Consider the following 14,801-nt stretch of genomic DNA (forward strand, 5'->3'; position numbering starts at 1 on the left):
CTCCAGCTGAGGCCAAATCAGGATGGGAGTGGAGCAGACATTACTTCTCGTGTCCTGCTTACAACACTCCTGCTAATACATTGATTACAGGCTCTCTCCCCAAGTTACCCAGTGATGTGGCTGGTTTCCTATAGTGCTGGACCACCCTGAATTCTGATTCAGCTGCACTTCTGAAATCAACCTAAGCTTGACCCCCATCATTTGGTGCTGCCTTCTGCCTATCTTGCACCCCAGGGCTGCAGCGTCTCTTAACACTGGATATACAGACGTTTTGGCTTATTTTAAATTCAGCTTTTTAAGGACCAGATCTATTTTATTCCAGGAATTTATGTGGCCTCCATTACTGTGGTACCCAGGTGCCTTGTATTTATTCTCGCAACACCCCTGTAAGGAAAGGAAATGGGGAACTACAGATGGGAAATTGAGGCACACAGAGATTAAGGAACTTGTCCAAGGTCACGCAAGAGTTCTGTGGCAGAGCAGGGAATTGCATTCAGCATTCCCAAGTCCCAGACCTTAACCACTGGACCACCCTTCTCTATTCAGATTCTTATATTGCACCCATCCCTGTGGTATCTGTGTCTGTTTGTGACACCTGATCTGTTATTCCTTGGACTCCTCTTTAAATCGATGAGGTTTGGGCTCCAAGTCATTTACCTGAAGGGCTTTTCTTCAGCTTTACTTTCATTTTATATTCATCATAATGACCTACCGTTACACAGCATCTTTCACCTGGGAGGATCCCAGAGTTTACAGACAGTGGAAATACCTGAAAGGGGTCATTCACCCACCACTGACACACAGCCCGATTATAACAGCAGCTGGTTTTAGGAGAGGCTCTGCAGAACTCTGTATCCTATTCGATTCTGCAGCTAACCCCCAATTCTTGCAAAAAGTGCAACAGGATCTTTGAGCACACGACTGTTTTCCTTCTCTGAAGCCAGGAGTAAGTACTCGTGAACCGTTCAGACACCAAACCAAACAAAATGACTGCGTTGATTTGAATGCACAGAAGTGAGAGACTGTTAGGTTTGCAGCCAAGGGCATCCGGCACATAAATGGTTCATGAGTGCAGCAATGGTGAGATCTCTAACGAGTTAAACCGGCAGAGGGAGGACCTTACAATCGCTCAGGGAACAAATCCAATTTTTACTTGTAACAGACAATGCATCTTTCAATTTGTCTGGCCCGGGGAACTTTGCTCTGAGCTCTGACATCGCAGACAGCTAAGACGTTTAGGTTAACCCTGAAATATTGAATATTTGCCAGAAAGTAGAGCTGCAGAGCAGAGCCCACCTAGCCAGCAGCAGAGAGACAGAAGTGTGAGGAACAGCATCAGCATTCAGTGACTGGGTTTATACCATGATCTCACCAGGTCAGGACTGAAAGATGGAAACTCGTCTCTATTATTCATGGTTCCCATCTGAGAGCCGGCAAGGGAGGGGTTTCACAGACAGGTAAGTTACTGTAGTCCACCATTACACCACTTTCTCCTGTCCATAAGAGAGGGGAAATTCCCATTTCCTTCCTACCAATTGCAATCCCTCCACCCTTGTTAGGAAGCAGAATGCCATATGAAGATTTTGAATTTTATTGAAATAAATTAAAGGTTGTGTCTGAAGCCCATGGGGCCGGGGAGCACACGGGGACTGTGAAAACCAAGCCGTCACACAGCTAACCATCTGACATGGCTCCTCTCAGCTGCAAAGCCATCCCCGCACATTCTGCAGTTAGCGGTGCATACACCCCTGTTCTCTCCAGAAATCCTTACCAGAGCCAAACTCGCTACAGCTGGTCTGACTTGGGATGTGCCTTAACTTCCTCTTTGAAAACCCCTACATACTTCCTCGGACTTGAAGAGTTTCCACACTGCAATATATCTACCCCCTCTCCACATCCTTCAGGTAAACCGAATGGCAGCACGGCATGTCACTAGGACAGTGGATAGGATTCTTGCCTGTGATGGAGGTGTCCGACCCTGACTCAGTGCAGACACAGGAGAGTTAGCCTATGGTCTCTCCTGCCTAGGAGAGTCAATAACAAAACAAAGAAAGCGTCACCTTCCAGAACCCCACCCTCCGGTTCCGGGGGCTGGGATCCATCACCATTGTCCTTACTCACTGATGGGCCATTTTGCAAATTCCGTGTCTCGTGGTTATTTTATTCATGACCAGTACAACTGGAAGTGTGCCGCCGTGGGCTGCTTTGGCTGAGTGTGGTGTGCGAGACGTTCCCTGTGGCTATAACATAAAGGAGATTTCATCAGGGCTCACTGGAGCCTGGATGTCCAGTTTTCGGCTTTTGCTGTCCTTCTCAACTATCTCCAGCCGCAGCGTCGGGGCCTTCTTCTCCTCCTCCTCAGGGGAGGAGCTGTCCTTGGTTTTCAGCAGCTGTTTGTCCGAATCGTCCACTGTGATTCGCAAGGTGCAGCCTCTTGGCAGAAGGTCCTGCTCATAAGCGGCAGCTAATTGGTTCACAACACGACGCTCTACCTGCGGGAAGGAAAACACCCCCCATTAGCAAAACTTCTGCCCTCTTAGATTGGCCTGGTAGGGAACAACCTGGCATCTGCAGGGGACACAGCGGATTACCTCAAATGGTTCTCTTTCATCTCTAACTCCTAGGATCAGAGCAAACCACCACTCACTGGGCTGAGAGTTGGGGGAAGTGAACAAGAACTGCTTTGTTGGGTGAATGCAGTATGCACCCTGAATGCCAAATGGCTCCAGCTGCTTCTGAACCCCTTACGCCTGGAACCCTTCAATCGAGTAATCTCTTTGTGACTTTAACGGGTGTCAGAGTAAAAACAAATGCAAGACCAAGAGAGAGGTGTGTATCTGTGTGTTTTCAAAACTATCAGTCATTATTTTCTCTCCCTCAGACTCATGGTCACTGAAGGAGCTTCTCTTCACAGGAAAGATACAAACAATAATCCCAATGAAGAGTTTCCTGCCTCTCTCCGGCCTTTCCCAAGCAGATCGTGTGTAACACACGTGGCCTGTCCAGAACGCAGGCTGGTGTGCAAGAGGAAACCTGTGCTGCTGGGTGCAGAATGCAGATGGACAGGGCAAGGTAGCACATCATGCCTTACCTCATGTTTAATAGACCGGGCGCCATAGTGCAGATTGTAGCCGTCTGCCAGCACATCCATCACCTCCCTGTCCCACACCAAAGTGATGTTGTGTCTTACTTTGGCCTGCAGGATGAGAAAGGGAGAGCATGTTAAACTGCCCAGTTGGCTCCAGGTACTCTCCTGCTCCAGGACATGATTATCTGGAGGCCAAGGCCACACTGAGCATTGGCATGGAGGGATGCTGAGGTTACCACCCAGTCAGAGCCTCTGGTTGAGACAAAACTGAAACTGTGTAACATGGGTTGTGGGTCATGGGTGTCTGCCTGGCCTGGAGGGTCCTGAGCCGCACAGGCATATAATGTAACTACCCAGGTACCCCGCTCTCATTTGATGATAGAGCTAATGATGCGTAACACATACTCCGCACCCACACCCCCAGAATCCACCACCCACAAGCTCTTGCAACTCAGCTCCGTGTGCAAGCAGAGCAGCAAGTTACTCTGATAAGATCCAGGAAGCGCATGATGCTTTAGGGAACCCACGCTGCTCTGCTGCAGCGTGGCAAGGAGGAGAGAGGGGTCATGCCTGTGAACTAGTCCACACTGGCACATGAAGGTTATAGGACAAAAGTCTGGTCAGGGCCCCCGCTGAGTAGGGATTAAGGGGAAGGTGAACCCCAAAGCAACACATTCAGCAATGGTCTGGTTTACCCTCTTGGCCCAAAAGCTCAGCTCCTTGCTGACGAGCTGGATCAGCTCCGAGTGACAGAAGGGGAGAAAATAAACAATCTCGTTGATCCTTCCCAGAAACTCATCTCTTCGGAAGTGAGCCTGCCGAGGAGAAAGGGCAAAGATCAGGAGCAGCAGGCAGGAAATCCAAGCTGCAGGACACTCTGGATAGCCACTGGCACTAGAAGAGGAGATCCCTAGGAAATCACGCCTGCCTACAGACTGCTCTTTACACTGCATCCCACGACACAACATGTGGCTAGTAACCATTGCGTCAAGTGCATGCACCAGAAATGCCAGATCCCCACCATTGAGAGCCTCTCACGCACTGATGCTTGGGTGCTAAGGTGAGGAATTCATAGGTCTAGAAGCAGCACAGGAAGGGACTGAAAATCTCCATGTTTCTAAGTTCGCTCTGACACTCACTTGTATCATTGTGCAAGCCACTTAGGCCCAATTTTTCCTAAGTGCCCACTGATTTGGGTGCCTGTGGTTCTGAGAGTCTGATCTGAGACTCCTGCACCACAGCTCCTGCTAATGCTTTGCGCAGGTGGTTGGACTAGATACCTCCTTCCGGTCCCTTCCAACCCTGATATTCTATGATTCTATGAAAACTGTGGGTGCTTTGAACCTCAAGCTCTGAGCGTCTCAAGACGGGTGCCTAAAAATTGCAGGCACTCAAGATTAGAGGCGGCTTTGATCTCATTTTCCCCTCCAGCTTTAAACAAATATTGCTCTACCTGACGTGTGGGTTGTGAAGGTGCCTTCCGGTTTGTACAGTTCTCTGAAGATGTAACACCCATGCCATCGTTAAGTGTTGTTATTAATAGCAGATTTATGTGGCACAGAGCTGGGTCAGTGAAACTTCCAGTGCCTGCGAGGTGCTGTGGAAAATGGTCTCATCTTTAAAACTAGACAGAAGCACTGAAGAATCTGCTCTTGGAACGATCCTGTGCTGTCTGGGAATATGAAATGGACTCATCTATCATCTCTAACTTCTATGATACTCTGGTCAGCAAGAGGTGATTTGATTCCACCTCTACACAGGAATGTGCCATCTGCAGTGAAGGCAAAGCTCCTTGTTTGTGTTGGAAGGGCAAGTCCGGCAGCAGGCAGAGCTGCCTTAGAAACTTCTTAAAGAAGCGTAAGAGCAAAAGAACAGAAGCTAAGCTCCAGGATTTGTCATTCTGACACATTACATGTGTTTTTTATATATATATATATTGGAACATGTCAATTCTGTGCACGGCCGTTACATTGGTGATTGAATACTGGGCTGTAATTCAATTGGGAGTTCTGCTGCCATCCATTAACCGGCTCACATACACTCACTGCTTGTGGCAGCAGCAGCAGAACCTCCTCCACCGACAAGTTAACCCCTCAGTACCAGGAGCGGTGTGCACGCGTGTGTGTGAGAGAGAGACACTGTGTCTGAACATGTGGGTGTGACACCGCATGGAGGGTAACATTACTGCTATGTTTTCGTGGCATTGGGCGTGAGACTCAGCTCCCCAATTTGGCCTTGTCCATACTGAGAACAGACCCACACTGGCTTAAAGACAGTTGTTGGTAGCAGGGCTCTAACAGGCTTTCCTGATGAGTGAGGGATGGGGGTTATTTGCCGTAGTCCTGTATATAAAACCACACAATGTTGGTTAGTTGGATTGGGGCGGGGTGCCCATTATCCACTGCATCAAGCTTAAATTTAAAGGCTACCCTGGCTTACATCACTGATCTGGTCTCTTATCACTTCTCCCCTTTTGCCAGTGATGCCACATGCCCCCATTTGTCCTCTCCTTCCATAATCATCTCAGTGCCTTCCCCATGCCTCCCTCCATGCCTGGAACACCTTCTCTGTACCAGCAGGCAAAGCCTCCCGTCTCCCTTCACTCACACCCCTCCAGACTCAGACCCGCACCTGCAGCGCCCACAAGAATTGAGTCAAGGGCGCTACAAATAATCAGAGCTCCTTGCCACTCACTCCTTGGGGCCTTTCACAGCGGGCCATGAAGGCTTGGGGAGAGGAAGAAGCTTTTGTGTTCCTGCTCCATAGACTGGTGGAAATGAGACAAGTCAGAGAACCCGGGGGAACCTGCCAGTGGCTTTCTTCTGGCCAACCCAGCAGCAACACTGAAGCCATCTTTGGAGGAGGCCATTGTGAGCACATGCCTTCCCTGACCGGCTCCTGCACGCCACATAAAGCCCAAGCTCACCCTCTCCCTGAGGCCTGGCTGTATTGAAATGGGAGTGGATGATAAGATCATCGCCTCAGGCCTGGCTGCTTCGAGGGTTCCTGCCTCACTATGGTCCACTCCGCACCCTAGATCCCGCTTCAGTCCAAAGCCCTCCCTAAAGCTCACTCCCGCTGTGTTGTTACAAGGAGCGCGACTCTGGGCTGTTCTGGAACCGGTGTAGCCATGGCGTAACTTAGGCAGCCCAGCCCAGTCTCAGCTGCCTATGGGCAGCAGCACCACCCAGAATCTCCATGGCATTATACGCTTTTCTGGTCCCCTCACTCTGCTGCAGCAGCACAGAGGCCAGGCCAGGATTGGGATGGGGGAGAATCCCAAGTTAGGCCTTCCCCTGCCAGGCCGCCTGCTGGACTGTAAGTTGTCAAGGCAGAGACTGCACACCCAGCACATTTCTGGGTGATGGAAAATAAATAGTGACAAAGGCCCAGGGATGAAAATCTAGGATATCTGAAATAGGCAATAAATAAAACCCTCTGTACCTTTAAGATTGGGCGAATAACATTCTCCTTGAATTGCTTCGAGATGGTTATCTTGTCAGTTAGCTGGACATCATCTGAAGGGAGACAAAGTCATAGAGTATAAATGTCTAAGGCAGGGCACAGGATGCGCCTCGTGTCTCACTGACCCCAGGAAGAGCGAATGGACATGGCACTTTGCACAGGAGTGAGGAAATGGGCAGGAACAGAAGGACTGACGCTTACGGGAGGACTCTGGAAAAGAGCCCCAGGAAGTCCTCATACAGGCATGGGCACGCACTGCCACAAGAGCCGCACAGGTACTACCAGCCTTTGTGCATGCCAGGACTGTCACTTGCCCACTGGCTTCTCAGAAAAAGCAGGTTAAAGAATTAGCACGCCTGGGAGGAAGCTTGTTCTTTGTACCCCCACTGACCTTTTACTCCATGGGATCCACCGTGCCTGTCATATATACGAGAGCAAATGATCTCACTACGCCTGGGGCGCATGGAGATCTCAGAGCCCATGGACCCACCCTGTGCCAACTGCATATACCAGAGGGGACACAGCTCACTGATGATACTTACTGTGCCTGGGACCCTCTGTAGCTTTGTCATAAACAGATAGTTAAGGGTTAATAGAACAGGAGTACTTCATGTCTCTTTTGACTGTAAAGGGCTAACAAGTTCAGTGAGGCTGGCTGTCACCTGACCAGAGAACCAATCAGGGGACAGGATACTTCAAATCTTGAGGGAGGGAAGTCTGTGTGTGTGCTGTTAGTTCTTGGTTGCTGTTCACTCTGGGTTCTGAGAGTGGACCAGATGTGCACCAGGTTTCTCTCCGATCTCCCTGATACAGGTTCTTATAGATTCAAAATAGTAAGTACTAGGGGATAAGGCGAGTTAGGCTTATGTTTGTTTTCTTTATTTGCAAATGTGTATTTGGCTGGGAGGAGTTCAAATGTGTATTTGGCTGGAAGGAGTTCAAATGTGTATTTGGCTGGAAGGATTTTAATTTGTACTTGTATACTTAGGCTGGGAGGATATTCCCAGTGTCTATAGCTGAAAGACCCTGTAACATATTCCATCTTAAATTTACAAAGATATTTTTACTGTTTTTAATTTCTTTAATTAAAAGCTTTTCTTGTTTAAGAACCTGATTGTTTTTTTTTATTCTGGTGAGACCCCAGGGGAGAAAGGAGGGAAGGGGGACAGAGAGGTTAATTTTTGCTCTGTGTTAGGATTATTTTCTCTCTCAGGGAGAGTCTGGGAGGGGGAGAGAGAAGGAGGAGGGAAGGTGGATTTTCTCTCTGTTTTAAGATTCAAGGAGTCTGAATCACAGTGATCTTCCAGGGTAACTCAGGGAGGGGAAGCCTGGGAGAGGCACAGTGGGGGAAAAGGGTTTATTTTCCTTGTGTTAAGATCCAGAGGGTCTGGGTCTTGGGGGTCCCCGGGCAAGGTTTTGGGGGGGACCGGAGTGTACCAGGCACTGGAATTCCTGGTTGGTGGCAGCGCTACAGGTTCTAAGCTGGTAATTGAGCTTAGAGGAATTCATGCTGGTACCCCATCTTTTGGATGCTAAGGTTCAGAGTGGGGGTTTATACCATGACAACCTCGCTCTCATAATCCCAGAGAGCTCTCAATTCATCTCCATAAGGAGACCTCTTTGATAACAAAGGACCTGGCCTGGCCTTCATAGATTATCTATGGACTGTGGATCAAATGTCATGACCGATGCTGATTACATTACACACAAAGTACCCCGCCGTCTACTGTTGTTATGCTTATGGCTGTCACACCTGATCAGTCAGACATACAGGCACAGGCTCTCCACTAGTTTCTGAGCTCTGCATTTTTAAATCTCTTTAGCAAACAGTAGAACGTGCACTTAGCAATTAGCTGTTTATGGCTCAAAAATCTCTCTTCATTTCTCTCTCTCTCTGCAATTAGTGAGGGACATTATTTAATGCAGCAGTTTTGTTGAGCTATTTGCTGCGTGAAAGACACTATGGGGAGAGTTTTTGAAAGCATGCCAACGGTCAGCTCTTTGAAAGTCCCATCTTATACGTGCTAAGGACTGGATCCTGAAAGCCTTACCCACCTGGCTAGTACCACTGGCATCCATTAGTCACGTAAAGCTATGGCAGGCAGGGCCCTAAAGTGGCATTGTTCTGCTGTAGATGTCTGGGGACAACTAAAGGGTTTGGTTTTTAGATGCAAATCTCCAAATGGTGCAGGCTCTTTGCGGTCACCTCTTTCCCCATGTGATACCAGGGCAGCTGAGATGCTAGAGCTAACCGAATTCTAAGTTAAATGGAGGTGTTCTATGTGATGGCCCCTGAATTCTGGAATTTGCTTCCCTCCACTACTATGACAGAGCCCACACGTGTTGATGCATGGAGTTTTCCTGGTGGAGGGCTCATTGGGTAGGAGTGGGGTGAGCAGGGTTGTGGAGAGAATCAGTTGAGTGGGATGGGAGGGTCTTTAGGTACAGACCCAGGACCACTTTGTACTTTATGCATTCTGTAGTAAATGTGGTACCTAAGCCTGGAGCTGGCGATAAAAGGGGGATTTTAAATACACAACAATGAATTTGGCATGGTATTGTTCCACTGGTGCAGGCCCTTTGTAGGCTGATGGTTGAACAAACAGAGCAAAAGCAGTAACCTCCACGCACAGCTTCTTCACATGTACACCTCGCTGCTTTCACAGACGGATGTAAAGATACTGCAGAAGCAGCTCTTTCTTCTATTATCTGGTTCTATCTATCTATTATACTGAGCTCGTCCCCATAACATTCAGCAGCTCTCAAAGCTGAGAACTCAGCAAATTACAGGGCGGCAGATGAAAATCTACTGCAGCTTGTATTCATTGTCACTATCTCAGTAAATTGTACTAATCTCCCAGAAATTAAAATTAATTCTTTCCTCATTAGAAGGTGGTACTTGGCATTTTAAAATGTTGTTCTTGAAAGTTCAGTTGCAAATGTGCCTTGTTCTTTACTATTTTGACTGAATATCAAAGGTCTGTATAAAGTGAGTTCTGCCACCTACCACTCAAGATAAAAAATACATGAGAGAGAGCAAGAGAAGCTGAGAACGTATGTGGCCAGCACTAAGAATTAAAGTTTTTGGTTTCAATGAAAGTTGAGAGTTGTGGGGTTGTTAGTTCCACGCCAAAGATTTAGCAGATCACTCAGAACAAATTCTCAGCCATTCCATAGATTTCCTAGTTAGGTTCAGTTCTCATTGGAAGGACCATCTGCGATGATGCTGTATATGTGTGATAAGAGCAGTCACTTCTCCGGAAAGCTTAAGACAACCCAAAAGAAACTAAACTCTTCTCACATAGATGGTTTAAGCACCAAGAATAAACAACTGCTCCCCCTAATTACCAGCCCACTATAAAGATGACAGTCATTACAGCTGGCATGCTGTAACTACTACCTATCATGCTGACCAATAGTGTTCCATTGTACTCCCCCCATTGGTCGTCTGTAGCAGCCAGTGTCTCTTGTCTTATGTTCAGATTGTCAGATCTTTAGGGCAGGGACCCGTTCTTTTGTTCTGGTGTTTGTACGGTGCCTGGCACAAGGGAAGCCTGGATCATGTGACGGCATTCCTAGGTGCTATGATTATAAACACAAGACCAGGAGCAGCAGAGGACTAAGGTGTACATTTGAATTCTCAGTCACTGCCATTAACTTACAAATACGGTTCATTTGAATTTTAAAGACACACCCTATCCACCACCCTAGGCTGATGTTCAATAAGAGAAAACTACTTACTTATAATTCTGCTTCTTTGAAGATCATCTCACAGGATCCTCACTCTTGGGTCTGACACTTCGGCATGAATCAAGGTAAAAACTTCTCTAGCTCAGAAGTTTTTGGAGGTCGAAGCAAGAAAAGGGATAATGCAAAGTCCCTGCTCTGCGCTCATTAGACACCCATCCCCATCACAGACCCTAGAACCATCCCAGCCAGTTCAAGAATTGTGGTGGAAGCAAGTGCACCTCAGAACTAAGCCAACTGGAAACTGTACCATAAAAATGGACAAACAAAATACAATTTCGGTAATGTAAGAAACATTCTAATACAGTATGGCCCTCAAGAGCTGGTCCTCAGCCTTGGAGGGAGATGGTAAGCAGCCGAAGGGGAATCCTCTGAGATGAGATCCTCCATGTGGCAGAATTATAGGTCAATACAGCTACCATCTGTACAAGAGCGTCACTCTTGGAGTGGAAGGAATTTGAGGGAATCCTGGGTCCGGTTCTGGTGCCCACATTCAAGATGGATGTTGATACATCGGAGAGGGGTCAGAGAGGAGCCACGAGAAAGATTAAGGTTTAGAAAATATGCTTTATGGTGACGGACTCAAGGAGCTCAATCTATTTGGCTCAACAAGAGAAGGTTAAGGGATGACTTGATTATAGTCTACATGGGGAACAATAGTTATTAGCAATTTAGCAGAGAAAGTGTAACATGATCCAACGGCTGGACGCTGAAGTACGAGAATTCAGACGGGAAATAAGGCATAAATTGTTAATGGTGAGAGTAATTAACCACTGGAACAATTTACCAAGGGTCGTGGTGGATTTTCCATCACAGACAATTTTTAAATCAAGACTGGCTGTTTTTCTAAAAGATCTGCCCTGGGAATTATTTTGGGGAAGTTCTGTGATCTATGTTAAACAGGCGGTCAGACTGGACGATCCCTTCTGGCCTTGGAATCTCTGAAGAGGTCTCAACATAAAGGAACAACAGTAAGTCACGGCAACAGGCAGCGTTGAGAAGAAAGGCAAATGCCCAACAGATGAACAGGAAAGTTGGAAGGAAGGGTAAAATACCTCCCCCCAAAGATGACTAAGAGGCATAGATGGTCAAAGCCTCAAGGAACTCCCCTTCACTAAGCAGACTTTACAAAACTAGCCAATTCCAATAACAGATACAATAAGAGAAAAAGAGTCAAGTTGTTGTGAGTGTGTAGCCAACTCTACTCAATAACAGGGTCAATGAGACCATGAGCCAGGACGCTTCTCCAGAAGCCAAATCTAAGCAACAGAACAGGGTCCTGGTCTCAGTGATATAGGAGGTTCCTTCCAGTTTTACATTCCTAACTTCACAAACGTACATAAGAAGGTCACATGATGCTTTGCATGTCCTGTAACTGTCTGGGTCTGCAACTAAAGCTGCTGTCTCAGATCACATGATCACGCTGCCCGGAGGTCCACCAGCTCACCTCAGGAGAGAACTAGGCACCTGTTTAGAAGTGCTTACTGAGTTGGTGTTAAAGGAAACAAACAACTGGATGGACTTTCTAAGACCTTTAATGCTCCAGGTAGAAGCTCCAGGAGTTTTTAACACTGAGCTAGGGCAGAAGGACCTCAGTGGGATGAGTATGTGGCTGTGGAACAAATACTGGCAGGAAGATTGGTTCATGAAGGTAGAATTCCATCACCATCTTAGGCAGGATGGTGGGAGGAGTCCACAACCCCAAACCTTTGCAGAATCTGGTGTAAGGGGGATCAGTTTGAAGCACATTCACTCAATGAGCTCAAGCTGCTGCACCAGGAAAATTACTTTCCCCTAACAACTTGATCTCATGGGTACCAGTAGCTCAAAGGCTTTGTCCGTATGACAAGTCATCCCACGGCACAGGGCTTTGGAATTGGGGGTCTCAAATGTGTCAACCCAGCAAGGCCTGAGGGAGGATAGGATGCAGAAAGCATAGCATATATTTGATCAAAAGCCTATTAGAGGCTCTGGATATGGTGCCTGCCATCTAGCTAAAGTAGAGATGAGGTCACAACATTCACCAGGATCCAATTGCAGCTCCTGCTAGAATTTTTTGGCTGGCTTAGAGGAAGAAGAACTAGCCTGAAGGTCCAAGTGGCTAAGGTACAAGAAGCTAGTGATGCACGATTGACCAGCATTGGAAGGTTCCTGCCAATAAAGGCTCTCTGGCTTATGAGACGAAGCATGTGATTCCACACCTTGGGGACGTGCAGAGGTAATTTATGAAGAAGGCTCCTTTGAGGACTTATAGTATATAGCAGAGGTTGTTACCTAGGTTTTCGGCAATCCTGTTCCTGCTCATTTCCAGGGCCTCCTGTCTGAGCTGCAGGGCATGCTGGGCTATCTCATCACTTGCCACGTTGGAGGTCATGATGAAGATGGCATCCTTGCAGTCAATGGTCTTTCCCTTCCCATCTGTCAGCCTGCCCTTCAACAAGAACAAACAACAAAAATCTGCATTAACAGGGATGTTGTGCTATGACACTGCATGAGAGAGCCAAAAAGCACGGGGGAGATTTCAAATATGTGAGTGTCAAACCCTTCCTCCCAAGAGGAGATATTTCTAAAAGTGCTGAAAGGAAGCCTGGGCGAGCGTCTTGTGTGACTGTGGGCACGTCATTTAAATAACTCTCTGTGCTATGGTGGTAACACAGGTACCCTTGCACCCTTCATGGGGGCAGGGAGGGAATGTTAGTGGAATGAGTGTTCGCAAAGTGCTTTCAGATCACTGAGGAGGCACAATTATCCTTGTGGGGGGGAACAGGGGACGAGCCACAGGGTTAGGAAATCATCAACAGAAAACTGATAATGGGGACATCATCATTATAGACTAAGGGTGGGTGGTGGAGGCAATGGGCTTGAGAGGGGAGCTAGGCTGCTCTAAGTTACTCTGTGCTGTCTAAGGACACTAAGGGGATGAGTTGTTAGACTAACAGTGCAACTGCACTGAGCAATACAGAGCAATCTATGGTACGGCGGGATCACGCAGCCAGATCAAACCAGGGCTCATAACTGCAACTACTGTCCAATATCACATGCAGTGTATTAACTGGAGGGGATAGCAGCAGGTGCTTGTGTCCTGCACAGGGGAGTGATTGTCTCTGTTGTGAACACCGATCTCCTCTGTATCATTGTTCCTCCTATAATACTAAAATAGGAACCTTTCAAAAACACTAATTTTCTTTAGTAATGACAAAAAAGAACAAGTCCCAAGGCAGTCCCCCCCCCAGCCACATACACAACAGCAGATACTCAGCACAATGACACAAATCCATGTTGGGTGCTTGATATTAACATTTAGGTTATTGCCTGTCAAGCATGTGGTGCAGGAATTGATTTCACATTTAGCTGCTGCTGTGATGATCTATGCAAGAAAAATGGTGTTATTAATCCTTCAAAGAAAAAAAGGGGTTTGGAGTTTTTCCCTCTGAGGACAGATTGAGGCTTCAAAACCCTCCCATAATAGGTTGTACACTCAATCTACCATGCAGGAGTACCTATAACGTTTGTCCAGCTCCATTTCTAGGCTAAGCTGACTCGTTGAGACACAGGGCATTTGCCTCTGTCTTCCCATCAGCTTATACAGGTGCAGCCATAGCTTCCAAAGACAGAGAATGAGGAGAGCTTTCCCTTGAAGAGCAAACAGTACACATGCCAGGCAATCAGGGATTCCTGAGTCTGTGATTCCTGCCAATACCCTTTCTAACATTATTGCTAGGGCTAGATTAGTGTGCATGGGTAGGGGAGTAAAGCCGTAGGACATGCTATCACAGCCTGGCAGAGAAATCATAACCACAATCAGGCTGACTTAGAAAGTAGACAAGTACTTAATAAGAAATAAGATATTGATGGAGTTTTCTACTATGAGTAGCTAGGTCAGATTCAACAGGCTCCTGGGTCTCCTTTCAGTCCATAGTGTTTCTCTGTATGGTGCAGTGATATATCAATATGTGCCTGCTAAAGAGAGCGTTATTTATGTTAAAGGGGTACAGCCTAACCGCTCAGAGTCTGCACAGTGAAACAGGAAGAATGCTGTTATTTCACTCTTTGTGTTTTCTGCAATGGACAGGAGACTGTGTACCTTTTCTTGGCACCATTTACCCAGATTATTATATTCATTATCCTTCTCAACTGCTCAGTATAATCTGTGTAGTTCCACCTCTTCATTTCTGATTACCCATCAAAATAATCTCTTCCTTTAACTGGAGGTGTAAGCTAGACCAGTTGTTCTCAACTAGGGGTATGTGTACCCCTGCGGGTAAACAGGTCTTCCAGGGGTTACATCAACTCATTCAGATATTTACCTAGTTTTGAAATAGGCTACATAAAAAGCACTAGCGAAGTCAGTACAAACTAAATTTCATACAGACAATGACTTGTTTATACTGCTTATAGACTATACACTGAAATGTAAATGCAATATTTATATTCCAATTGATTTATTCTATAATTATATGGTAAAAATGAGAAAATAAGCAGTTTTTCAGTACTAGTGAGA

General features: G+C 46.8%; 1 protein-coding gene across 1 annotated transcript in view; it reads right to left on the reverse strand.

Moving 5' to 3' along the window:
- Positions 1–1,575: 1,575 nt before the first annotated feature.
- Positions 1,576–14,801, reverse strand: part of CLPB (ClpB homolog, mitochondrial AAA ATPase chaperonin) — a 131,722-nt gene continuing 118,496 nt past the window's right edge. The window contains 5 exon segments of the mRNA XM_030556433.1: positions 1,576–2,492; positions 3,092–3,196; positions 3,784–3,903; positions 6,533–6,606; positions 12,575–12,731. Of these exon segments, the coding sequence (XP_030412293.1) occupies positions 2,241–2,492; positions 3,092–3,196; positions 3,784–3,903; positions 6,533–6,606; positions 12,575–12,731 (708 nt within the window). The 3' untranslated portion in view covers positions 1,576–2,240.

The sequence above is a fragment of the Gopherus evgoodei genome, chromosome 1, assembly GCF_007399415.2.
Source record: "Gopherus evgoodei ecotype Sinaloan lineage chromosome 1, rGopEvg1_v1.p, whole genome shotgun sequence".
Taxonomy (NCBI): Eukaryota; Metazoa; Chordata; order Testudines; family Testudinidae; genus Gopherus; species Gopherus evgoodei.